The 26978-nt window shown below is 40.8% G+C and overlaps 1 protein-coding gene across 3 annotated transcripts; it reads right to left on the bottom strand.

Annotated features, from left to right (window-relative positions):
* Positions 1-217: 217 nt before the first annotated feature.
* On the bottom strand, positions 218-26389 carry vdrb (vitamin D receptor b). Of its 3 annotated transcripts, XM_053498372.1 has the most exons (10): positions 25767-26389; positions 25425-25565; positions 10035-10179; positions 7736-7866; positions 6292-6476; positions 6036-6135; positions 5033-5213; positions 4787-4938; positions 3697-3813; positions 218-2630 (listed from the first exon to the last, which is right to left on the bottom strand). In XM_053498372.1, the coding sequence occupies exons 2-10, from the start codon at positions 25438-25440 to the stop codon at positions 2380-2382; spliced, it is 1278 nt and encodes a 425-aa protein (XP_053354347.1). In that variant the 5' UTR covers positions 25441-25565; positions 25767-26389; the 3' UTR covers positions 218-2379. The 3 variants fall into 3 exon arrangements, with proteins under 3 accessions (XP_053354347.1, XP_053354346.1, XP_053354348.1); XM_053498371.1 differs by having other exon boundaries at positions 25425-26389; XM_053498373.1 differs by lacking the exons at positions 25425-25565; positions 25767-26389 and adding an exon at positions 21445-22172.
* Positions 26390-26978: the final 589 nt, after the last annotated feature.

Genomic DNA, 26978 nt, shown 5'->3' with positions numbered 1-26978 from the left:
ATTCTACAGCAATAACGAGCAAATTAATGATCATGAAAAAAACAAAAACAAAGCATGCGCCATAAAGCATGACGCTACATCATTGTTCCAAAGCTTAACACGTCACTGTTAGCTACAAATGTGCCATAAAGAAACTACTACCCTAAACACCCCCGAGAGGTCACATGCTGATCAGCGGAACTCGAAAGAGAAACTCGGTTCTATATATGTGTATATATATATATATATATATACACACGTCTCAGGTCACGTCTCAGGTCAGAGGTAAAGATTACACGTGTAGGTTCTAAGTATATAATGTTAAAGGGTATATACGTCATATTTACACGTTTTTAAGCTCAGCAATAAACACTGAGTAAGCACTGAGCGGTCCACACAGACCTCACCACATCACTCGCTTTCTCCACGCTGCACAAAAAAAAAAAAGAGGATAAAAATCAAAGTGTCTTTTGTCTCACTTCAGTACGGACTGAAAACTTCTAAAAAAAAAATATAAATAAATAAAAAGATTCCTGATTTGATGCCAGTCATTGTGATCAGAAATCATTTTTTTCGGCATCTGAGTTACACACTGGTGTTTTTCTACTATGGCTTTCTGCTTTTAAAACACAATATCACGTATAAACGTGTAAGAGACATATACTGAAGTCAAATCTGACCTGATGGCTCTGAATCGTTTTTCAGAACTGATTCACCAAGTCATAACGTGATTATAAATCAATTCCTCGGGAATCTTGATTACAAGATGTTTTTTTAAAGCTTTGATTTACTGATTTTAAAACATTTTTTAAAAATTATGAGTCACAAAAAAAGAAACAAGCTTTTATAAAATATCAAGAAAATAAGGAGGGGAATATAACCAAAATGACTCGATATAATTTGATTAATGTTACTAGAGAGCGAATCCTCAAGACTCTTGATTGCGCATCATACTTTCATACTATGGCTTACTGCTTTTAATACACTTTACTTGTCATAAAAAAGACAAAAGTTTATATAATGTAGCTAAACAAAAGCATATCTGAATAAATGCCGTTGGTTGAGACAGGATGAGGTCAAAGCATACTTCTGAAGGCTTGAGAGCACTATGTAGGGTCTATAACACCATGTTATACCCTATGTAGGAGGCACACGCAGTGAACAAGAAGCCATTTTAGATTAATTTCTTCTTTTTTTTTTTTTAAACCATAGCACAGTACTCTTTGACTGCGCTAGCTGGTGTAAATATTATGAGGTGAAAACTGGAAGACGTCTTGTTTTCGTCTTGAGACTCCCTGATTCTAATGCATTTGATTCAGTGAGTCATTTGAAATCGATTCTTTAGCTATTGGAGGTGTCTTTTTAAAAAAATATTTCAATATATTAATATCTATCATAAAAGTGATACGGTGTGTATATCTGAAGGTAAATCGGCCTGACTCTTTTATTAAATGTGACAGAATGACTCTAAGCCATTTTCAGTGCATTGCAAAAGTATTCATGCACAAGCGTTTTGTCACGTCACAACCGCAAACGCAGATGTTTTTTTTATTGGGATTTTATGTGACAGACCAACACAAAGTGGCACATCATTGTGATTAACGCTCGCCATTGCCCGACGTGTCAGTTTAGGTGGACGGCCGAGTCTTGGGAGGTTCGCAGTCACGCCATACTCTTTCCATTTTAAGGGGTGTGAATACTTTTGCACAGCACGGTATTAAATGTAACTCAATGACGCTGGGGGTGTCAGAACTTTAACCAAACGACTCGTGATGTTTGATGTAGAAGCATATCTCACTATAACGCACGCTAGGTAGTGAGCGCGCACACACACACACATACACACACACACACACACACACACACACACACACACACGAGTCCATTAGCAATTCAACGTGGAAGAAACTCTTCAACATAAAGGTGGCTTCTTATATAAAACACATCTGTGCCGTATGATTATAGGCTCATTAATATGTAGAAGTGTATTTAAATGGGGCGGGGCCTGAGGGTGAAGTGCCGCGCTGTGATTGGTCGAGTGGCTGGACTGTGTGGACCACGTGCATTTTAAAGGTAGGAGGTGAAAAGAGACAGCAGTAGTGAACCAAGCAGAGCTATAACACACACACACACACACACACACACACACACACACACACAGAGCTACACTTGTAGTGTAATACTGCAGATTAATGTTTATGGAATAAATGCTTTGCGCCGCATGTAGCGATAAGCGCTAAAAACACCCTTCTGATCTACAACTCATGATAAAGGAATAAACACACATTCTCATACAAGCGCACACACTCACACACACACACGCACGTCACTCCCAGGCTCTGTGTGTGTGTCTCATGGTGATTGTCCATGCGTCCACGCCCGACACGCTCGCTCTGACCTCTAGGTGACCTGTCCGCCGAACACCTCGAGGACGAGGGGCGTGAGCTGCATGCTGTGCTCGGGCTGGAAGGACAGCGTGCGGTACTGCTTCGAGTGTTCCTCGCTCAGGCTGCGCAGCTCCGCCAGCTTCTGGATCATCTTGGCGTATTGCAGGCGGCCGCGGTGGTGCACGTGGATGTACGCCTGGAGGACCTCGGAGATACGGTCCTGCAGAGACTCTACTCGCTCGTGATCCTGCACGCCGGGACGGTCTACAACACACACACACACACACACAGTTACTATTTCAGACTCTTAATCCACAGCTATTGCTTGTGGAATCAGGAAACTAAGCGTTGTCATGGAAACACAGTGATAGCAGTCTCTGGGAATTTAAGTAGAACTCAACAAAATGTGTTGTTTTATTCCCTAAAGTGTGATTACAAAATGTGTAATAAACATGTAATATTGTTTAGTTCCAAGAGGCGTTCAAGTCAAAGCGGGACTTCTGATTGTACAGAATAACAGGACACAGTCCTGAGAGTGAACACTCCCTTTATTTCTCTATATAATCCCCTGATACACTAATGCACGTATCCCAGTGTCTCACTAGTGCTTAAATACCAACAAGGTAGAAAGTCTCATCACTGGACCGTGCTTGAAGTCGTTTTTACACCCTTATTCATCAGACATTTCTGGCTTGTGATTTCAGTGGCCCGATAGTTCAGGCCTGGAGTTTCCTACAGTCTACCTGAGGCTCCAATAACCAACTGGACTCCATATGAACTTAAACATTATATATTATCCTGTTACACTGAACTTCCAGCCTCCTAACACACAGTATGAGTGCAGATCAATCCCTGCTATCCGTTATCACCCAGATGAGGATGGGTTCCCTGTTGAGTCTGGTTCCTCTCAAGGTTCCTTCCTATCACCATCTCAGGGAGTTTTTCCCTCAGCACCGTCTGTAAAGCTGCTTTGCATTGATGAACACTGTTTAAAGGACTATATATAAATCAATTTAATTATTGTCCCGGTTTGACTTGAACGCCCTCTCTCATAAAACACAAAACTAATTTAATAATTAGATTTAAATGATGACACAATGGCCACCTGACGCAGCGCTACATGGCTTTATATCTGATTTACTTCTGTCTTTTCTATTACACTGATCCTCACCATGCCTGGTCTCACACACACACACACACACACACACACACACACCGTCCCCCTCAGGGGTTAAATAAAGTGAATAAAGTGTATTGGGTGGAATATAATTGGATTTGGATTTGATTAGGCGGCTGCAGAGGCGAGTGATGGGCAGCAGCGCTGACGCACCGGGGGACAGCAGGCAGATGGCCATCAGCAGCACGTGTTCCTCCTCGTGCAGATTCAGCTTCTTCAAGCCAACCTGGAACTTCACCAGCGGCTCCAGCAGCTCCAGAGTGTGGCCAGCTACACACACACACACACACACACACGTTTAAATTAAACACAATCATTAAAAAGAAACCTGGGAACAGGAAATTCAGGAAAATAATAATAATGATGATAATAATAATAATAAGAAGAAGAAGAAATTTTTATGATAATTTTACCTTATAAAATAAATTCTCAAAACAAAAAGCAAACCTGAAAAGTATTTGAAATTAAATCCAACTCATGAAGACAATTAAAAAGAAAGAAATCTAATTAAAATATCTACTGTATGTATGTATGTTAAAAGTAGATTTATACTGTATGTAAAAAATATATAAATCATTAAAAATTGCAGTTCACTACGAAAAACATATATATATAACCAACATAAAAAAAGACTTCCTGTTCCTGTATATTTTTGCAAAAGAAATCAGAGTAACAAAACGTCTTCCTGCTCAGTGTCGTGCTCACTATATATCTAACTACTGAGGATTTAAAATATAGTTAGAAAAAATATATTAATTATTAATACAGACTATTAATAAAAAAAATGAATATAAAATGACACCATTTATTTATTTATTTCCCTGTTTCCGTAATCACACAACACCCCGAGCCGTTCGGTTTAGGGAGTGTGTCAACAGACTCGAGTGAAAACACAAGACTGGACCTGGGACATGTGCGTCCAAACACTTTTATAATAAGAAAAAAATTTACATAAGCAATTAAATCATAAACTATAGGTGTTTTGGGGTTTTGCATTTACCTTAAATAATGACTTCTGCTTTAAAGAAATAAATCCTTCCTTCAGAAAATGATTAGGAAAATATATTTTATTATCTAGCTAGAAATATAAAGCCATAATAAAACTATTATTTGTGTCATTACAATCTAAGCTCAGACATGTAGCTCCGCCCCCTATTCAAGTTAATACAAAGTATTTACACCTTACAGGGAATTTATTCATTTAAATCATGCAGTGTGTGTGTGTGTGTGTGTGTGTGTGTACCTTTGGTGACATCGTTGACGCAGTACTTGAACTCGGGCCCCCCGCAGCACCAGCTCATATCCTCCAGACTGAAGGACTGATTGGACCTCAGCATGATCACCTCAATGGCACTGGACTTCAGCAGCGCGATCTGGTCCTCTGCTGTTAACTCTCTGTTTCACACACACACACACACACACACACTGTAACAGACTCTCCCCCATGTTCTGGTGGCTGCTGTAAGAGTGTGTGTTTTTTTCGCTCTACCTGAATCCGGGGATCATCTTGGCGAATCCGATGACCTTCTGGATGCTGTAGCTGACCAGATCAGCCAGGTGAGGCAGCATGGACAAGCGAGAACCCTCGTCCTCCTTTGAGTCAGGACTAGAAGCTTGGTCCTGATACATCATCAACATGCTGCTCAGATTGAGTTTACTGTCGCCCGACTCTGCAGAGACACAGGAGAGAGAGAGTTATTAAAATAATAACACGCAGTTATGAGAACTCACTTCACTAATCTATGAGGGGGCGTTCAAGTCAAACCGAGACTCATTGTACCATCATTGCTGGTGAGTGACATTTACAGAAGACCTTATGATGAGAACACAACACCACCTGCACGTTACAGGGACTCGGCTGGGAGTTGCTGCCACGTCCCCCGTACAATCCTGACCTCGCTCCAAGACATTTCCACATGTTTGAGCCATTAATGGAGCTCCCGGGAGGCCGGCGTCTCAGGGGTGAATCAGCCAGTCCACACCCACAAGCAACAAACTAAAAACAAACCTTAACTCGAAAGTCCGAATTGTGAAGTCAGTAAGGAGCCCTAGAGGTCTCAGAGCTCAGCGTGCTGACATTACTAGCTCATTGCTAGATCATTAGCACTTCATGCTCAGCTACAGACAAGCTGTCATGGAGACGTCCATGTTTTTCTTACTTAGTGAGACAGTACGTAGTGTAACGTCCGAGCTGCGGCTTTCCTACTTCCGTGTGAAATCATATATATATATATATATAAAAACACGACAATGAAATCAATCACAGAACAAAACAATATCGGTGCTGAGAACTGGAGCAAAGAAAACAAACAGCACTGTGTGTGTGTGTGTGTGTGTGTGTGTGTGTGTGTGTGTGGCCTGTTTAGTGTAAAGCTCACTCACTACATTAAAGGTACTTTACCTAATCAAGTGAAAGAGACAAACACAGAGAGGGCGTGTGTGTGTGTGTGTGTGTGTGTGTGTGTGTGTGTGTGTGTGTGTGTGTGTGTTACCAGGCGAGTGGCGAAAGGAGTCGGATGAAGCATCAGACAGTGAGTGTAGAGAAGCAGCTCGACTGGCACTGCGTGTAACTGGACCCTCTCTAACTGGAGGCTGCAACACACACACACACACACACACACACACATCACACACACACACACAAACACACACACACACACACACACACAATTAGATGAAGAACTAAATTAAGTGTCTGAAGCCGTAACAGATATCAGACGGCGCAGCAGGAGAATGTGGAGGATTTACTCTGAAGCGGTTGAAGTCAGAGTACGAGTCGTCGTAGGTCTTGTGATGCGCCTCCACCAGCGTGGAGATCACCATGCTGTGCTCCTCAGAGAGGCGGGGCTTCTGCGCTTCTTTCTGCGCCTCTTCATCCTTCCTCTTCTGGATCAGATCTTTCTTCCTCTGCACCTCCTCATCAGTCAGGATAACTGTCACATGGAGAGACGCATAAGAACAAGGAAAACGAATCAGGGGACAAAAGCTCCAAAAACAGTACAGGCAAACCGATTAGTAAACACTCTCACTCCGCCCAACCACACCATCAACATGCTCACCCACACCCTGACCACACCATGACCACATCAAGACCACGTTCAACCACACCATAATCATCGTTCACACCCTCACCCTGACCACACCCTGACTATGCCCAACAACACCCTGACCACACCCTGACTATGCCCAACAACACCCTGACCACACCTTGACCATGCACGACCACACCTGGATCACACATGGACCATGAACAACCAAACCTAAACTATAACCAACCCAACCTGTCCACACGTAGACCATTCCCAACCACGCTCTGCCCAGGTCCAAAACCCATTCACACGCTGTCCAAATGTAGACTATGCCCAACCACACCTTGACTACAGCCAAATATTCAGTCACACCTTGACCACACTCAACCACTCACTACCAATCAAACTCACCCAACCACCCTACACTCACTAACCCACCCACATATACCCTGACCACAGTCAACCACTCCCACACACTCTGAGAACAGTCAACCAGCCCAACTCACCCTGACTGCCCCAAACACCTCGTAACACTAGTGAAGGCCAAATATTACCATCTACCCTGTAACTGCTTCTACAGCCAAACACAATTTCAGCCATTTCCAACCACTTAACCATGCCCACCAGTTCCACACACCCTGGCCATGCCTAACCATTCCCATGTCTAACATGGACCTTAATCAGGCTTAGGTTCCTCCCCAGAGCCGGGCCACGCCCACCCAATTCCACAGAGTCGATTCGTTAATACATTAACCAGCAATTTAACCAACTAACTATTGTCTTTGGTTTTCCAAGAAACAGACCATGTATTTACACAGGATATAATGAGGTCGAAACAACAAGGACAGAGTGGTGAAGGTCAGGCCTTCGCGTTCGCTAGTGGTCAATTTCATCCAGGTGAGCTTTAACCACGCTTACATTTTGAGTGCGGCCGTTTAGAAACCAGATACGCCTTCTAGAAGAAGGTAAATGGAGGCAAGGGTATTTATTAACAGAAGCTCTGCACTATATCTGTCCTCATTTCGGAGGCCCCTCCCCCTCTCAGCGCCAGAGTAGAAACGTCCCACAGCTTTTCTGCATCGAGTCCTGCGGGATTCTTGTGTAGCATGCATGGGAGATTACAGCGGAGGAAGGTGTGAAATGCCGGCTGTGTTATTACTCACACTCCTTCATCATGCCGATATCCAGACAGCGTTTGAGTCTGCAGGCCTGGCAGTGACGCCGGTTGTCTTTAGTGATGGTGCAGCTCCCGCTGAAAGGGCACGTAAAGCTGGCCTTGCGCTTCATGCTGCGTCTAACGCACACACAACACAAATACGAGAGGGAATCTCACTGTAACGCAGGATGTGATAAATATATTAGGTGTTAAACAAGTTCGCTTCCATATGTAGATTCTCACATCCAAAGATTTACAGAATTAATCTTTAATCCTTATTTTCTGCTTCCAGTCTGTCTCATATAGTTAAAATATACTGTACAGGTGCATCTCAATAAGTTAGAATGTCAATGAAAAGTTGATTTATTTCAGTAATACAATTCAAAAATGAAAACTCATATATTATATAGATTCATTACAGACAGACTAATGTATTTCAAGTGTTTATTTATTTAGTTTTGATCATCATTACTTACAGCTAATAAAAAACCCAAAATTTAGGATCTTAGAAAATTGGACTAGTGTGAAAAAGTTCGATATTGGAGACTCATGGCGTCACACTCTGATCAGATAATTAACTCAAAACACGTGGAAAAGTTTCCTGAGCCTTTAAATGGTCTCTGAGTCCGGTTCAGTAGGATACACATTCATGGGGAAGAACGCTGACTTGACGGTTGTCCAGAAGGCTATCACTGACACCCTGCACAGAAAAAGGTGCACAAGCAGCAGGGAGAACAGCAGCCCTAAGAAGATTGTGAAACGAAGCCCATTGGAGAATTTGGGGGAGATTCACAAGGAGAGGACTGCAGCTGGGGTCAATGCTTCCAGAGCTACCATGCACTGATGTATCCAGGACACGGGCTACAACTGTCGCATTCTCGGTGTCAAGCTTCACTTCAACCAGAGACAACATTAGAGACGTCTCACGTGGGCTAAGGACAAAAAGAACTGAACTGTTGCTCAGTGGGCCAAAGTCCTCTTTTCAGATAAAAGTAAATTTTCCATTTAATTTGGAAATCAAGGTCCCAGAGTCTGGAGGAAGAGAGAAGAGGCACAGAATCCAAGCTGCTTGAGGTCCAGTGTAAAGTTTCTACAGTCAGTGGTGGTTTGGGGAGCCATGTCACCTGCTGGTGTTGGTCCACTGTGTTTTATCAATTCCAAGGTCAGCGCAGTGTCTACCAAGAGGTTTTAGAGCACTTCATGCTTCCCACACTGTGCCCACTCTATGGTCCTTAAACCAGGCTTTAGGACTTTTGGCAGATATCTCTGTGCTTGATTGGCCAGCAACCTGGCCCGACCTAAACCCTGTAGAGAATCTCTGGAGTATTGTGAAGAGGAGGATGTGGGACACCAGACCCGACGACGCAGAAGAGCTGAACATCGCTATCAGAGCAACTTGGGCTTCCATACAGTAACACCTCAGCAGCGCCACACACTGAGCACCTTCATGCCACGCCGCATTGGAGTACCGAGGGCTGTACGTGTTTATACTGTTCAGTGGTCCAACATTTGTGTTAATTAAAAATATATATATTTATTTTAATTGGTCTTAAGTAATTAAAGTAAAAGTAAAATAAAGTAAAATGTTCTGAGATAATTAATTTTGGTTTTTTATTAGCTGTAAGACATAAATAAAATAAATAAATAAATAAACACATAAAACATATCAATCATTGTGTAATAAATCTGTATTATATATGAGTTTCATTTTTTGAATTGACTTACTAAAATAAATCAACTTTTCAATTATATTCTAATTTATTGAGATGCACCTGTGTGTGTGTGTGTGTGTGTGTGTATATTTGTTTAAGCAAATTGTTTGGATTCATAGCTTTATGGCACAAATGTCAGTTTAAATATCTGCTCTTTATGTAGAAGTGCTGCTCTTTATATCTCACCAGTGTGTCCAACCGACCAATCACTGATACTTCACAATCAGGACTCATCAAGCCCCGCCCATTAACAATGTACTGTCTCTCAAACAAGAGCTAAAACCGTTCCTCAAAATAAAAATCGTTCCCCTGCGTTTCACTTCTCTGTAGAATAAGCCTACTGTAAGTTTTTGGACTTCCTGAATGCTGTTCTGATGGAGGTGTTTAAGCTCCTGAAGAGGCTCTCTAACACGTTCCTGTAGATAACGCCACCTACCAGAAGTTCCTTCTTGGGTAAAATTCTGTATAATGAGTCGGATGTGAGTACTGAGGGAAGTGAACTGGAACTCGGCTGCAGCGTGTTGTAAATTATGAGCCAATGGATATGTGTGTGTGTGTGTGTGTGTGTGTGTGAGAGAGTGGTTTGGTGTCTACCTGAAGAAGCCCTTGCAGCCCTCACAGGTCATGGCATTAAAGTGGAAGCCAGTAGCTTTGTCTCCACACACGCCGCAGATCCTCGGAACGTTCCGGTCGTATTCATCAGGCACCTGCGTGGATGTGCTGACTGCGGACTCCATCACTACAGAGAAGGACAGATGGAGAGATGGAGAGAGAGAGAGAGAGAGAGAGTTGAGCATTGAGTTTACTGATTTACACAGGCAGACTGAGGGGGCGGAGAAATCGACTGTATATAATGGGCCGAGCAGCTGGAAATCTCCCCGTCCTTCAACATTCAACAAAATCAAAACAGAACCACAAATCATAAGCGACGTGGCTTTTGCACTGCACTGAATAATTAAAACTACTTTAATAGAACTGTAAATCATTTGAACTGAGATACGCAAACACTCGAGACAGCGGTCTATATGCCGGCGAAAAACATCGAGTGAGGGGAGGAAAAAAAAACAGAAGGAAAGAAAGAAAACAAGTCAGTTTACATAATCGGCACTATAAAACCCGGGAACGGCTCTGTGAGCAATCTGCGGCCACGTGCAAACACCAGCCACTCTGGCTAAACAAACACTCCCGGGGCGTGAGGAGTAAGTGATGTCACAGCATTCCTGTTTTTTAGGGAGGGCGAGGAAAATAAGGCGGTTTTCTCAAAGGGAATGTATTGCCGGAAACACGGCGTTAAAGGGAAGGATGCTCCTGTAGAAACACTACACACTGAACACACAAACACACACAAATGCTCAGACATCCATCAGTATGGCAGTGAGAGAGGAAAACTCATTGGCTTTGATTATCCGTGCTCCTGAATGATTGACCCGGACTTTCAACAGCCAGTGGAGAAAACCCTTAAATAATAAACCAAGTTATTACGGTCAGAAAGTGAACCGCACTCGCAAACGCCGAGCCGGGTCTGACGTGCCGAAATCTGTCCGCTTGGAAGCGAGCGCTGATACAACAAGTCTTACCGTTGTGGTTCGCCGGTGTGATTAACCATAACTCGTGTGAACAAAGCCAAAGGAGATCGTTAGAGATCTGAAGACGGAACATCGTGCTGCTCGAGTGACGTCGCGAGGCGCCCTGGAGCGGGTTTGACGTTTCATTTTAACAACAAGTCTACAGGAGAAGCCTGTAAAGGGATACACCTGTCGAAAATATGACTGTAGGTCCAGTGTCCAGTCACACTGATTCAGCTCAAATTCCCTATATGTGGAACAATATGTAAAAGAATTTTTGTCCTTTTAATATATTTTAATTGTTATACAGTGGAACCTCAGCATAATAATTTAATCCGCTCCGGAGATTTTGTACTGTGAAACGTATTGTCCTATAAGAAATAATGTAAATGCAGATAATCCGTTTCAGCCACCCAAAAATATTACCAATATTACCAATTTCCAACATGATAATCATATTTTTGCATATAAATACAATAAAAAAATTTAGAGATAAATATGTAAATAAAAAAAAAGATATGTAAATGAAGTAAAATATGAAATAAATAGACATTAGACCTGACTTAACCCTGATTTATGATTCCTCTCGGCACCGGCTGCCATAAAAACCAAACTGAAAGCGACTCCCTTTTCTTCTTGCTACCGTCTTTGCTAATATTCTTGCGACCTCATGGTGCGAAGTCTTCACTAAATCTTACACAAAATGTAAAAAAATAAAATAAAAATAAATGTAAAATCAATTTTGATGTAAACAAGTTTTAAACGGCTCCCTGCCTGCGTTCAGTTCGGTTCGTTCGCTTGTATCGTGAAAATGTTTTTTATGTCGAGGCTAACTTCTTGCTAAATTACAGTTTTTAGGGTGAAAAATCATGAGGCGAGACATTCGTATCCCGAGGTACCACTGTTAAACATAATTTTTGTTAAATTACTAATATTTTATTATATATATTTAACTAAGTTTAATCTGACTGTGTTCCGATCAGAATCCAGTCACCTGATTGGCCAGCATGATTAGGAACAGGAACTGTAACAGTTGCTAAAAAATAAAATCTGTCCAGGTTCTTCTGGTTTAAACCGTGATTTCCTGAATATGTTTATGAAGGAGTATTTGTGGTTCTTTAAGTTCCTGTGGTGAAAACCACAGACGACGTCACCTGCAAACGGTTCTTTTTCGGTTAAAGTCTCCCTAATTACAACATGGTGGAATTACACTCACTCACTCATCGTCTGTACCGCTTTATCCTGTATTCAGAGTTGCGGGAACCTGGAGCCTATCACAGGGGGTTTAGGGTACGAGGCAGGGTACACCCTGGACAGGGTGCCAATCCATCGAAGGGCACACACACATACACACACTCACTCACACACTACTGGCAATTTAGGAACACCAGTTAGCCTAACCTGCATATCTTTGGACTGTGGGAGGAAACCGGAATCACCGGAGGAAACCCACCAAGCACGGGGAGAGCATGCAAACTCCGTGCACACAGAGACGGGAATCGAACCCGACCCCGGAGGTTTAACCACTACACCACCGTGCTGCGGGTGTAATCACAGTAAACTTGAAAATGCTGACATGGGACTTGAAATTTAAAAAAAAAAGTGTCGAGGGAAATACAGAAACTGATTCTACATCTAAAGTTACCTAGGAGTCCAACACCAACATTTAACTCTACACCTGTTTATTTCAGTGTTCAGCACCGAATTTATAAAACATTACACCTCATTAAGTTTAAAGAGATGGACTATTTGGAGGAGACTCTCCGAGATGTCATTTCTTCACAGCGACGTTCCTCATAACTGATAGATGGAGCACATTTTGAGTCAGTTTGGCCTTTTAAAAAATCTGTCGATCTTAACTTGCATCTCTACCACACTGTTAAGTTATGCTTTGTTAATAATGGCATGAACTAATGAATCAATCCAAAGCTATCACATTGAGAATTTTACCATGAAGTGATATCTCAACCATTTGGAAGAGGCCTATACTTGAGGCTGCTGAAAAAAAAAAATTAAAACAAACAAAAAAATTTGTTATTCTTGTGAAAAAAAAAACAAACCAACACATTCAAATAAATCATAAATGACCACGGTTCTTAAAATGAAGTATAATAAACAAAAATGACAAACAACCAATCAACAACCTTCAGTACAGCAGGCTCCGCCCACTCCCTACAGACTCACTGCTACAATAACAGCCAGCTGGGGTGCAATAGCAGACAAAACACACACACACACACACACACACACAGACACACACACACACGTAAGTTGAGACTGGAGGTCTTAGAACATTTATGCATTATTGTTCTGTCAGTGTAAAACCTCTGCATGAGCACCGCTGTGATTCTAGTCAGAAAGACAGGAAAACCGCAACCTCTAATTTCAACAAAAATTAGTTAACACCAGGGACAGAGTCACCCGGGACGACTCGATATGATGTTATCATGATACCTATTTGCTAATTCGCTTAAGTTTGTACTGCGATTCTGTAAGTGTCACAATTTTTTTTAAGTATCCTAAATTCATTATTATTTATTTTTTTCAGATTTTGTTGCAATGCTAAACAAACTAAGCAAAAAATCCCCCCCCTATAACACAGGATGCTCTTCTGCCTACTGATGTGTAAATAGTTTGTAGAATTAAAGAGGAACTCCAACATATTACCACATCAAATGCAAACCTATATAAGTTAATTTTCTTATCCTATAATTTATATTTATTGATTATTTCTATGAAAAAGCAAAGACATCAGTGGGTTTCTAGAAAAACTACGTACTGAAAAAACATGCCTGAGATGTCAATCAAACTGCAACTTACTGCAAAAGACAAAAAAAAAAAAAAAGTCTGCAACAAAAAACTTATACAATTATTTATATAATTAACATAATTTACAACAGAACATTAAATCAGGTACACCCTTATTATTTAAAAAGAAAAAAATCTATTATAAACTACATTTACTATAAACTACAATATTTCTGTGATGTTATTTATCAAGATATCGAATGCTCACCGGTTACAGCTCATTAATGTCTCAAGGAATACGGTATTCCACAAGGTGCTGCTTCAGGCCCACTGCTAATCTACTACTACAGTAGCTGCAGCCTGAAACCGTGCTGATAAATATCTAGTGTTTATTAATTATACAGTAAATACAGTGATCACATAAAGGTAAGCATGAATCACAACATTTACGTTGACAAAATTCTGTCAAAAATCTGCAGATCACATGTTGGAAAAAAAATATTGATACACCAACAAGTCTAATTTCTGTCAACAGCCAGAGAGAGAGAGGATTATGACAGAAATTATCATGAACCAAAGATAAGATAAAAGTAAGGATGTACCCGTTGTCCTTGTGTATTCCATATATAATACATTCTCGTGCGCACACTAACAATCAAAAGCTTATTAATGTGGCTGTATGGTAATGCCAAATAATGCCAGAAGGTGGCAGCCCTTTTTTTGTTATGGTAAACTAGAGGTAAAGAAGAAGAGTGCTATGGTGTTGCTCTTTTTGCATAGTTACTGCAGTGTCGTGAAACCTAGACTCGTCGGGACGATGTTTAATTTTGACAGAATAAGGAAACAGTGTAGAAATCCCTACACAAGCAGGCTTTTAGCTTTCTGTGCTAATCGCCTGCCTATCCTGGTGCTATTGCTACATATAGGCTCCCGCGCTACAGGTCCCCGAAGCTGCAGCTGGGGAAGCTACTGTACTGTTGTCCCAGGCAGACCACAAAACAACCAGCATGGAACCAGTGCCGCATTAAAAACTGATGTGATGCAGCAGAAAATATCAGCCACTGCCAAATGTTTCGCTGTTGGGCAGACAGCAATTACAAAGACGAACTGAACTATATTGTTATTAAAAAAATTATATTATTATAAACAAAATGATATACTTCCACCATAAACTACACTATTACTGTGATATTACTCATGATACCGAGCCCTACTTGATACAGCAGTTACAATTTATTAGCAACAAAAAAAACAACAACATGGCAAATTGTAAATTTGTTAAGTCCTTCACAGAACATTTATCTTGTCTTTAGTTTATGACCATTTTATAATTAGAAAAGAACACGGTGTTCCACAAGGTGTTGCTTCAAGCCCGTTACTGTAATTCCGCTACAGGCCAAAACATTGCTGATATAATATCCAGTGTTTATTAATTACACAGTAAATATCATGATCATGTGAGGATCTGCCCACTTCACTACATTTACTGTCTTAAAGACATTGTAAATTGGCAGATCACATGTTGGAAAAGTAAATATTTATACACCATCGAGTTCACTTCCTGTAAACAGCTGGAGGGAAGGTTATACAGAAATGATCATAAACCAAAGATAAGATAATTGTTTTTCTTTTTTCTCTAAAAGACAAATCTACAATTTGCTATGTTGTTGTTTTTTCTTTATTTTAGTAATGTTTGAAATAACAATTTAAAAAAAACAAAGAACCTTTTAGTTCAGTTTTTTTTTTTTGGAAATTAGGCCAAAGGTGAAATATTTTGGATTCCCAGGTAAAAGCAGAGTGAGCACTGACTTCTCGCCTTTCTCGAGTCGATTCAAAACGGAAAATGCAACCTGGAACAAAGTAAGAGCATCTAAAAGAAAGCGAATGAAAGTGTAGTCCAAAATGCTTTTAAAAATCTATATCTTTATGTTTGGTGTCAAGATCACTATAGAAAATTTACTACTTAAATAGGACAATAAAAGTTGTAAATGTGAAATTATTTCACTGCAAATCAAATTTACACCAAATCTGTTTTCCTGGATTTCTATTAAAGGTTTAGATTTTTGTAATTCTGTAATCTGTAATTCTGATGCTTTTAAAATGAATTCTTAGCTCTAGATAATAAAAATGAAAACAAAGAAGAGACATTTGCAAAAAAGTATGTTTATTAAATAATAACTTAATAACAGTTAATTCACACTACTTGGTCAGTGTAAAAAAAGACTGTACACCCTACATAGTGCACTAGCTTTCCATTTACCACTATTTTGGTTCAACCTCAGAACCCGGACGTTAATGAAGCTGACATACTAAAGTGGAATAAGTGGAATAATAAAGTAAATTTCACAGGACTGTCCACCACCTCCATGGTTTATTCTGCTCACCTTTTGAGTTGTTGGTCTTTCGGCTGCTCCCGGCAAGAGAGCAGCACAACATATCAGTATACATCAGTACAACACATATAGTACAGTATATTCAGCACAACTCACTCCTGTGTGATATTTCTTAAATATATACTGTACAACTCGAGTAAATCAGATTTGAATGCTAAAATGATATTTATTTCCAGAGATCCCCTTAGCTAGCATATTTTAGGCTGGTTCCTGTTCCCGTATACAGCATGTCTCAGAAATATGAGATGAGATTCTTGTACAGTACTATAGTCACCTCACGTTTGCTGGAGGATGTGGCTCTGAATGACGTGATCTTAGAAAAGCTTATCAGCTTGATTTCAGAACAGTAAACAGTAACTGGATTTCCAGAAGACTATGGTGTATTAACTGCAAATCTAAAGGTTTAATGTAAAGTTTACGGGCTGTGTTCAGGAGGCGTGGCTTCTTTATGGTCGGTACTTTAGGACGCCTTTATCGTCCCATGCATGTTTTTCTCTTGCTAATCTTTACCTCTGATCAGTTCTATTAATTTCTGTATCTCGCTGTACGAACTTGCTGATGTCGCAACACACTGCGCCTCCACTCCAACCACTACGTCTTCTTCACTTTAATGTTTAATCACTTCATCCTGGATGTCATGTGATCGTGTGACCGCTTGACCCGGGGTTACAAATATAGAAGAAAAAAAAACACATTGTGCAACATGGACTGTAGGGTATGTGTTACACACAGAGCGACCGAGATTAAAGTGAGAAGGTTAATGATTGGCCTGAAAATGATCAAAAACACTCAAGGGAGACGTTTCTGATTGGTCGGAAAGCTCTTAACAGACAATAAACACCTTGTGTGGTTTTGATAGTGAATTGATCTGTTTTGTATTCTTTTCCTTTATGTTAGTTAGCTAGCATTGCTTACAAAAGCTAAACCAGTGCAAAGGTTAATAAACTGCACACAGGAGGCCTAACGACTGCAGTCAGATGGCCTTGGGAAAATGTTCATATAAAACATAAAGCTTGGATCATTGTTTTTAAATGGAAGCGAACACAGGATCTCATGGTTTGGCTAGTTAGCTAGCAATGCATCAGTGTATTAACTATAAACCTTTAGCATTAGCATTAACAGGCAGGATTAGACGGAACGTGTCTAGGACTCTGATTGGTCAGAAGTTGTTGATTAATGCTCTGACCCAGCAGCTCTGACATTAATGCGCTCGCGCTAACAGGTCCACAGGGACGTCCTAGTTTTAAAAGAAATGTTTATTTGTCGTCTGTGGAATGAGTTTCCAGTGTAGCTGTAACCTGAAGCTTTCAGGCATCTTGCATAAGGATTGTATTATTTTTGTGCAAAATTCTGATCAAGTGACGTAGTGTAAGAGGAATAAAACACTTGAGAATGCGCTATTCAGGAAAATTAATCAACCACAGGACGGTAGGAGTAACTCGGTGAACTCTGTTTTAGATCGGGACAAACCGTGGAGCTCTGAGCCAGTTCTGGGAAACATGGAGTGTTGGATCAGGTGTGTGAAAGTGACATTAACACTCTTTCACACTCCAGTCAAAGTCCTGCTGAGGTCATGTGACACACGGAGGAGGGACACGTGGAAACGTCTCAGCACACGTGAGGACAGAATGACTCACCACTTCTATCTGAAATCTATAATCACCCTCTACTGGAAAACAGGACAAAGTTAACACGCAGCCTTGAGCCATCTGCTTTTATAGGATCCATATGTACACGCGAGTGTGAAAGTTTGTGCACCCTAGAGACTTTTTAAAGTCGTAGAGTCAGGCTTTCCTTCACGTGAGTGAAGTACAATAATAGCGGGGCCAACAAAAGAATATCCCTTTAAGATCCAAAACATTCATGATAAAAATGTCCTTCCTTAGGTTTTGTAACTTATGTTATTTAGTGTATGGATACGTCAATCTTAGACCTTTGCACTCAGCCTTACATATCCATCCACTTGCCTTATTTCAAAATGATATTTTTTATTTTCTTGATATATATGTAAATCTTTTTTATTTTGTGCATCTAAGGTATGAATTCTTAAAGTTATATTCATAAAGTAAACATTCTATTTAAATAAACACACTGAAGAGTGTTTTATTGTACTAAATGACATTTAATGAATACCGACTGTATGTAAGAATACGCCGCTGTCCGAGGGAGACGGTGCCACTGCTGATTGTTTGCATTACTCTGAGTGACCTTTGACCCAAGTCCACACCGGACTGTCTCAAACTGGAGCTATGAACCCCCATGCCCCAGTGCATTGTACTGTACTGTACCTCCTGCTGAATCCAATGCAAGAGATTTCGAATAAAACTGGTGTGAAATTAAGCTGAGATTGAGTTTTATTGAGAATTGATTATGTGATTACTTTAAACATTTGTAAAATCTAATTTTCTTTTTCTAAACATCCAGAAAATGATTATAACATGGTCGAAGAGGGACGTTCTCAACTTTAGTGTCGTCTGAGATAAGGTCAGAGTTAACAAAAATAAAGTTAATAAAAAAAGGCAACTAAATTTCAACTAGTTTTTATTTTTTTAATCACATTTTTATATTCATAAGCTTCTATAATTTAAGTTGCATTACCATTAATTTGGAGGAAAATTTTAATTAAAGTTTTTCAATTTAAATTAACTTTAATTTGGAATTTTGGTCTGATGAAATTAGAACAGAAAGATTTGAAAACCTTGGCGCTACACGTTTAACTTTATTAAAATGCGGTGACGTATTAATATACATGAATATGCAAATTAGTAAACATCCCTGTTATCCTGCACAGAATAATTAGTCTGTAGTTACCGGTAGCTAAGCGCAAGTGATCTGATTGGTCAGGATCTACATCATCACTACTTTACTTGACAGCAGTGTTACCATGACAACCACAATTTTTCCTATCACTAAAATTAGTTATATATATATGACATCACTTAATACACATTCAACGCCTCAAATTTACCAGATATATTGTTATTATTGTCTACTGATTTGCGTATCGGATACGATTGTTTCATATCTAATGAAATTAGTGACATCATACTAGGTGGCCCCGCCCCTAAAGCGGTTATACAGAAAATAAAGGAACTTTGCGAGTTTAACAGATTTACTGCTGCATAAATACCAGTGCTGGAACTGATAAACACACACAGACACACACACACACACACAAACACACACACACACACACACACACACACACACTGTATACGACATACACATATGGCACACACGGCACATGCACAAAAACCTCCACACTTCCTCAATAAGACTTGTACCAGTTCCTGTGTGTGTGTGTGTGTGTGTGTGTGTGTGTGCGCACCAGTTGGGTCAGTTCAGGTCCAGAACACACATTAAATTCTGGTGTCCTTAAACGAACCCTTCAGCACAAACCTCGCCAGACTGCACTACATTCTCTCCCTCTCCCTCCAACACACACACACACACACACACACACACACACACACAAAGGCCTCCGCTAATATAGACTCAGAAAAGATATTTTCCACCAAACGTCTTGGTTTTTCCTAGAACTTGTGGCTAAATACATCTGCTGGAGAACGTGAATCACGTGGAGGAGACGGAACGCTTCACGTCACACACGTCAATCAAAGCTTTAGTGAAATGCTGACCTTGTCCTTCGACGCCCACACACACACACACACACACACACACACACACAGTGTCTCTGCACAGATTGTTAAATATCTGAGAGCAATAATAATAATAATCATCACTTGCAGCAGCTTTCTTAGAAATTAATAATAGTTTTATTTACATGTCAGACCAGTAACCCAAAACTTAACTGTGCAGTTTGTCTTTTAATAAGATTATAATATAAACGTTAATAGTCAGATTTTTTTGCTCCTGGTGTATTTATTAATAAATAATTAATAACTATAACGCTAGATGTTTCCTAAAGCATCTTAAAGTTACTAGAGTGTAAAACAATAAAGCTTAACAGTTAAATATCTATTACACAAAATAATTATACAGTTGTGAACTTTTGACGCTGTAAAAAAAATTGAAAAAAAAAACTTAACAACTTATCTAATTGACAAGTTGACAAAATGACAGTTTCAATTAAATAAAAAGTTATAAGGAAAAAACCTGAGAATAAATAGGAATGTTTAAATAAATAAAGCCGCGGGTACAGTGGGAGCCGTAACTAAACTAACAAAAGGCAAAGTTTTAATAAAACAAGATAGAACCATGTTTTAGTTGTGATTTTGTTTGTGTTAATGATTCATGATATCGAAATAATATTTTCACAAGTTAAATTTCAGGAAATGTCATTATAATGTAATTTTTTTTCCCTAAATCTGCAAATCTAAATGCTATAGAATATGCCAAAAAAGAAAAGTCTGAAGCAGGTTTAAAAACAGTGACTAAAATCTTAAACATTATTGTCCTTTTAAAATAATGTCTCAACCAACAGGACTGGAAAAACCTACAGCTAATCACAGAACAGCACAAAGATCCATAAGCCAATCAGAGAGCAGCGCAGAGATCCAAGAGCCAATCACAGAACAGCACAGAGATCCATCAGCCAATCACAGAACAGCCAAGCACAGAGATCCATCAGCCAATCAGAGAACAGCACAGAGATCCATCAGCCAATCACAGAACAGCCAAGCACAGAGATCCATCAGCCAATCAGAGAACAGCACAGAGATCCATCAGCCAATCACAGAACAGCCAAGCACAGAGATCCATCAGCCAATCAGAGAACAGCACAGAGATCCATCAGTCAATCAGAGAACAGCACAGAGATCCATCAGTCAATCAGAGAACAGCACAGAGATCCATCAGCCAATCAGAGAACAGCACAGAGATCCATCAGTCAATCAGAGAACAGCACAGAGATCCATCAGCCAATCAGAGAACAGCACAGAGATCCATCAGCCAATCAGAGAGCAGCACGGAGCTTTGTGTTGTTTGCAGTGTGAGAGGAAGAGAACACTCGGGCATGTGCTGCTACAGGAAACTAATCCACTCCTCAGAGGTAAGAGTACCTGCGCTTCATCACAATACCCTGCTGTTTTGTTTTCTTACAACAGCATGACACACTCATACACACACACACACACACACACACACACACACACACACACAGAGTTAAATGTGTAATGACTAATAACAGCCGTATCTCGTATCTGTGGATTATTTTCCTACAGCAGCACGCCCCCTAGTCATGTGTTTTTCCTTTACATAAACGTCCCGCCCTGACGACCCCCGAGCTAAACCCCGGGGCAGGAGATCTACGGTTAAAGAGGAGGACGAGAAACTCACGCTGTGCGCCAGCGTCACTCCGAGCCTCGGTGTGTATCAGTGAGGAAATGAGGAAATTATTCCTTTCATCTGTTTACTCCCATCTTCTGCTGGAACTCAAGCACACACACACACACACACACACACACGTATATGACCAGAGAGCATGAGTGACTCCTCCTTCCTCTCTTTCCCCTACTTCCGTACAGGGTCCCTCTATCCCATGAACACACACACACACACACACACACACATGCAGCCTCCCCTTAGACGGGCCTCTGTACAGCGCTCCAGTCAAGGCCTCACAGCTTCTTTCTACAGTTACATAAATGGCACACACACACACAACACACACACACACACACACACACCCACACACACTCACGCACACATTCCTACTCTGAAATGAACAAGACCACAATAACGACCCAAACATGAGGCCACGTTTCAATGACATCATGAAACGAGCTGCAGGCTGTACGCGTGATGCTGAATCACTTCCAGTCCTCCACCTTGTGGTTATTTAATAGATTTATATTCTATTTCAAAACATTTTTTTTCCCGTGAGAACGTCCCGCAGCGCCTGTGGAGCATCAAGACGTCTTTAACTGCGTGCTCGAGAAACGAGAAATAAGAGGAGCTGGTCATATTAGTAACAGCGGTGCGTTTTTCATCAGCGCCCGTCTGAGAAACGCCTGGAAGTGATACGATCACCATGAGGACCGGCCGGGGCGTGAAAAACAAACGGACTAACAAAACAACAAAAACAACAAAAACAACAAAACAAAAAACGATTAGATTCTGCATCCCGGGATGCTTCTGGTCAAAACCTGAGTTAAGCAGGCTGTAGCAGGAAGAGTAAACACAGCGGCACTTCTTCCTGCTATACTGTACACACACACACACACACACACACACACACACATTAGCTTCAGATCAATCAGCATACACACATGTACACTCGTCTAATCTGTAACACAGCTCTGAAGTCTAATACACACATCACTCAGCACGGCTCGGGCCGAACACAACACAAACACCTTTGTATCCGCTCTACATCACGGCTCCGTTTGTGGCACTGAGACAGAACGTGACATGACCCATGTACATAACAAGCTGCAATTTTCCTTTTCTTTCTTAGTTTTTCTTCTTTAAAGGAGGCGTAAGCGATTCTTATGCAATTGTTAAATGGAGTGAAGCTCTCCTGACAGCGCGCTCGCCGCCCGTGTACCCGGCTCTGTGAACAGAAAACACACAGCGTGATGCGGACCGGCCCACGCAACACTACACCGCTTCATCAGCAACAGGCAGCCAGCGTGCTCAGGGTGTTAGCGTCGCTGACGGGGCGACGATACGCATCCGTGGATCTGGGGGCGGAGCTTCTGAAGGAGCCATAAAGTGAGAGGCGTGCGTGTGTGCTTATGTGTGTGTGAACTTTAGAGTACAAACATCAACAATCTGTCTGTTGAACCCCTGACTTCTCCTTTAAGCTGAATGCAGGATGAAAGCGTCCACATGGTCATTATCACTATAGTAACACTAACATGTAATTGATGCTGTGTGATGTAATCCTGCAGCGCTAACAAACAGGCCAAGTAGCGGAAAACGTCCTAGCCGTGCTAGCACACTTAAGCCTGGAACACGGTTCATGCAAATGCACGAACGCAGAGCTACACAAGGCTGGTTACGCGGGCCGCTGCGCGTGTCATCTGATAAAAATAAATAAATTAAAAAAAAAACGTCAACTGCGGTCTCAGTGCTGCTGCTAGGGGCGCTATAACATGAAACAACACTGCTGACCTCTTCTTCTTGGGCTAACTCCCACTCAAAATCACCACAGCTCACCAGTTTGCTGAACACGTCCGAATGCTTCACAAACAGACTGCACAAAAACAATTAATGCAAATTGAAATTGCTCTAAACGCTCCATGTTTGTTTACTACTGTGGTCATGACAGCTTAATATTGCCACCTTGTGGACTGAGTTTGATCTCCTCCACAGATACGTAACCAGGGGAGTACATTTCCCGGAGAGGCTGGCTGGTGCATTTGCGCTCGTGTGAATCACTGATCAGTCAGACTTAATGCTTGGTTCCAAAAAAAAACACCTAGAACCTTAAACAAAGTGCTGTATAACAACACTGTCACCACCATCCGCCAACTCCGCCACTGAAACACACTTTACTTTTACTTAAGCTGCATCCAGTTAAACATTTTACTAGCTCATGACTTGCTCCGCCCACTTTTTTCTTTACCAGCACTTGCTCCACCTCCTGTACCTAAAAAACAACTGGAAAACGTAAAGACGTTCAGACACACTGGAGCATCTTCACGCTGATGATGACGTAGAAGTGAACAAGAACCAAAACTAAACATCTGGAACTTTTTCATACTGCACCGCTGGCTGGTCGAAAAACAGGTGGCAAAACTTTCACAACAGCAGAAATACAGAAGAGATGCAGAAGTGTGTGCAGAATGTTTGTGCATCACAAACACACACACAAACACTTTAAGGTTTGACCACAGCAGCACTCGCTCGAGCCTGCGATCAACACCCAGCTAGTGCAACTCAATAGTAGTGTGTGTGTGTGTGTGTGTGTGTGTGTGTGTGGTCTAATTTTACCAGCCTAAAAGCTGTTTAGCTTCCATTTACACAGGTATCAGATATTAAACATTATGTATATTAATCATTACACGTGTAACTGCAGGTCTGTTCGCAGTACACCGCATTCTGTAAGTGCCATTGCTACGGAAACCATAACTTATCAAAAGGATCGCAGTATCAACACCAAGTCAGGGCGCAGAACTCCGTGGCGTAAAGTCTCACTTCGACGTCTTCAACTGAAACGATGATTATAGTGATGTTTAACGGTTTACTAATGACTATGTTATTACGTGTATAATAAAGTTAATAAATGTGAACATGTGAACATGGAGGCCTGATTAAAATATAAAACAATCACTTCTAAGCTTGTTAACAGGAATATAAATTTAAAACAAAAGTCAACTCGATTTAAGATCCTTTACTGTCACTACACTAAGTACAGCAAAATTAGTGCAGCCCTGAGAGTGTAATCACACGTCAATCAGTGCAAACTAAAGTTTAATTGAAATATATCATTTAAATAACAATAATAATAATAACAATAATAATAATAATAATAATAAACTCATGCAGTTGTAATGCTAGTTTAAAGTGATGTGTTTCTGAAATTAAAAACTCTAAACAACTAATCAAAGGTTTGCTACAGATTTGCATCATTTATATACCTTTGAACAATTATTTATTAAAAACAAAGGAATCTGTACAGGATATCAGTGGCAAAGTATAGAAAAGTGTAAATAAAGGAATTTATAATTCACATCTGTTCATACAGTGTTTGATCAACATTGTAACGTTTGTAGAAACAAGATGTTCTGTAACAAACACAAACAAACAGAGATTTCTGCATCTAATGAGGCAAATCTCTTAATAACCTGTTAAAGTTTCATTAGGTTTATTTTATAGGACGACACGTGACACAAACAAACGCTTATAAAATTCTTGCAGCCTGAAAACATTAATTAACGGGTTTTAAGCCGAAGCGAGTAAACAGTGTGTTGTTTCATTAAAAACAAACAAACCTTTAACGCTAAATAACAAAAAGTTCATTTCAGGGATTTTTTTTTCCTTTCAGTGATTGTGATTTTTTTATCCTCCGACAATAAGGTTTAGTGTCTAATTTTACAAATGATTAATTTCATCTGATGATTCGCGAAATTGACGCCGATATTATTGTTTCCATGTGAAATGAGCGTCTAATAAACAGATAAACACTGGATATAAATATCTCAAGAAGAGAAGTTCACTTCACGCGTGCGCGCATATATCTGTGTGTGTGTGTGTGTGTGTGTGTAGATGTACATCCTATACAGTATGATGTCGCAACTGCAAATGGCTGCAGGAAGCTGCAGTGCTCACAGGACCAACACACACACACACACACACACACACACACTTACCCGAGTTCTTCTGCATTCCTCTTCACATCAGCGTGTGTGTGTGTGTGTGTGTGTGTGAGTGTATCCTTCTTCCTTGCTCTTCACTGCTTGAAGCGTTTGTTTCCTCCTTTCTTCCCGCGTGCGCACGTGCATTAATGTAACCTACACACACACACACACACACAGAGGATACTGTGTGACACAGTGTGAAAGTTCCTCGTGTTCAGGAGATTAAAGTTCGGACACTGTGTGTGTGTGTGTGTGTGTGTGTGTGTGTGCAGCGCGCGCTCTAATTAACGCGATTATTAATTAGAGTCGCTGCGCCTCCCTCATGTCCGCGTGTCTCCGGGACCCGGTCCGTACCGTGCAACTTTCTCCCCCTCTCTCTCCCTCTGTCTCCTCCTCGCGCGCGGGCCCGGTGCGCACTCGTAACTTTTCTTTCTTTCTTTCTTTCCTTCTTCTGTCTCGTGAGCGCGCACGCGTGCGTGCGTGTGTGTGTGTGTGTGGGTGTTTATCTCATTCCTATGGCGAGCAGCGCGGAGACGCATCAGCACCGAGCCGAGAATTCTTCCTTCTTCTTGTCGGTAACATAAAACAGAGCGCGCGCACGGACACACACACACACACACACCAAGTTTGAACTTGGACCCCAGTAATGAGAGAAAAAAAATAATCCAAACAAACAGGAGGTTTCGGTTGTAACGCCGCCCCGCCTCGGTAACGCGCGCGCTCTCTCTCTCTCTCTCTCTCTCTCTCGAGACCTTAATTGTTTTTTAAAAAACGTTTTTTTTTATTTACGCGCAAGAAACCCCACTGTCACGCGCGCTTCTCTTCCCCTGCGTTCCGACGTATGGGCACGGCACACACACACACACACATACACACACGTACGCGCACAAGGGGTGTGTCGTGACGTCACGCCGCGAGGAGGTAAACAACTCGCGCTCAGTCCCCGCACGAGCGCCCAAGATATCAATTAATCAATTAAAAAAAAATAAAAGAAAGATACCGAGCACGCATGCGCGACTTATGTCCTGTAAATCTATAAATAGCCACGCTCTGGTATTCACTGTAATGTATATGTAATGAAACATAAGCAGGCTTAATAAACATGTGGGGTGTCACGGGATGCAGGGTTGCCAGATCCGCGCATTTTACCTTCCGGTCTGAATTCCAGCTGCGTTACATTTATCCTGTGTTACACCAGTGTAGCGAAGGGAAGGAGTCTGTAGATGAGATTTAATGTAATCAGTGATATTATTATTATTATTATTATTATTATTTCAGATTGGAGCCCACGTACATGTCTGTCTGCAACAAAGACAAACTCCTTAATTAAAAAAAAACAACTGTAATATTATAAAAATTTTGGTTTGGCGTGAAAACATTATACGGTATTGGTTTCCACTGGATTGGTGGCTAAATATTAGAAAATTGTACAAAATGTTCACAGCAAGATTTTAAATTTGTCATTCCATCTTATTACAATGAATGGGAAAAAGAGGATATTAAAGGTTTTTTCTTGTTTACGCCTTGTTTACACTAAGTTGTCCTTCTTTGGTGGTCAGACAAATA

The sequence above is a fragment of the Clarias gariepinus genome, chromosome 6 (assembly GCF_024256425.1).
Source record: "Clarias gariepinus isolate MV-2021 ecotype Netherlands chromosome 6, CGAR_prim_01v2, whole genome shotgun sequence".
Lineage (NCBI taxonomy): Eukaryota > Metazoa > Chordata > Actinopteri > Siluriformes > Clariidae > Clarias > Clarias gariepinus.
Note: the sequence above shows the minus strand (reverse complement) of the source record. Positions and strands in the feature narration are given on the sequence as shown.

Excerpts from the sequence above, each read along its gene's own strand:
- vdrb (XM_053498371.1), bottom strand. Across the intron at positions 7,867-10,034 it reads GGCTGCAAGGGCTTCTTCAG|ACGCAGCATGAAGCGCAAGG; the intron begins GTAGACACCAAA and ends TGTGTGCGTTAG. Across the intron at positions 4,939-5,032 it reads AAGATGATCCCCGGATTCAG|AGAGTTAACAGCAGAGGACC; the intron begins GTAGAGCGAAAA and ends TGTGTGAAACAG.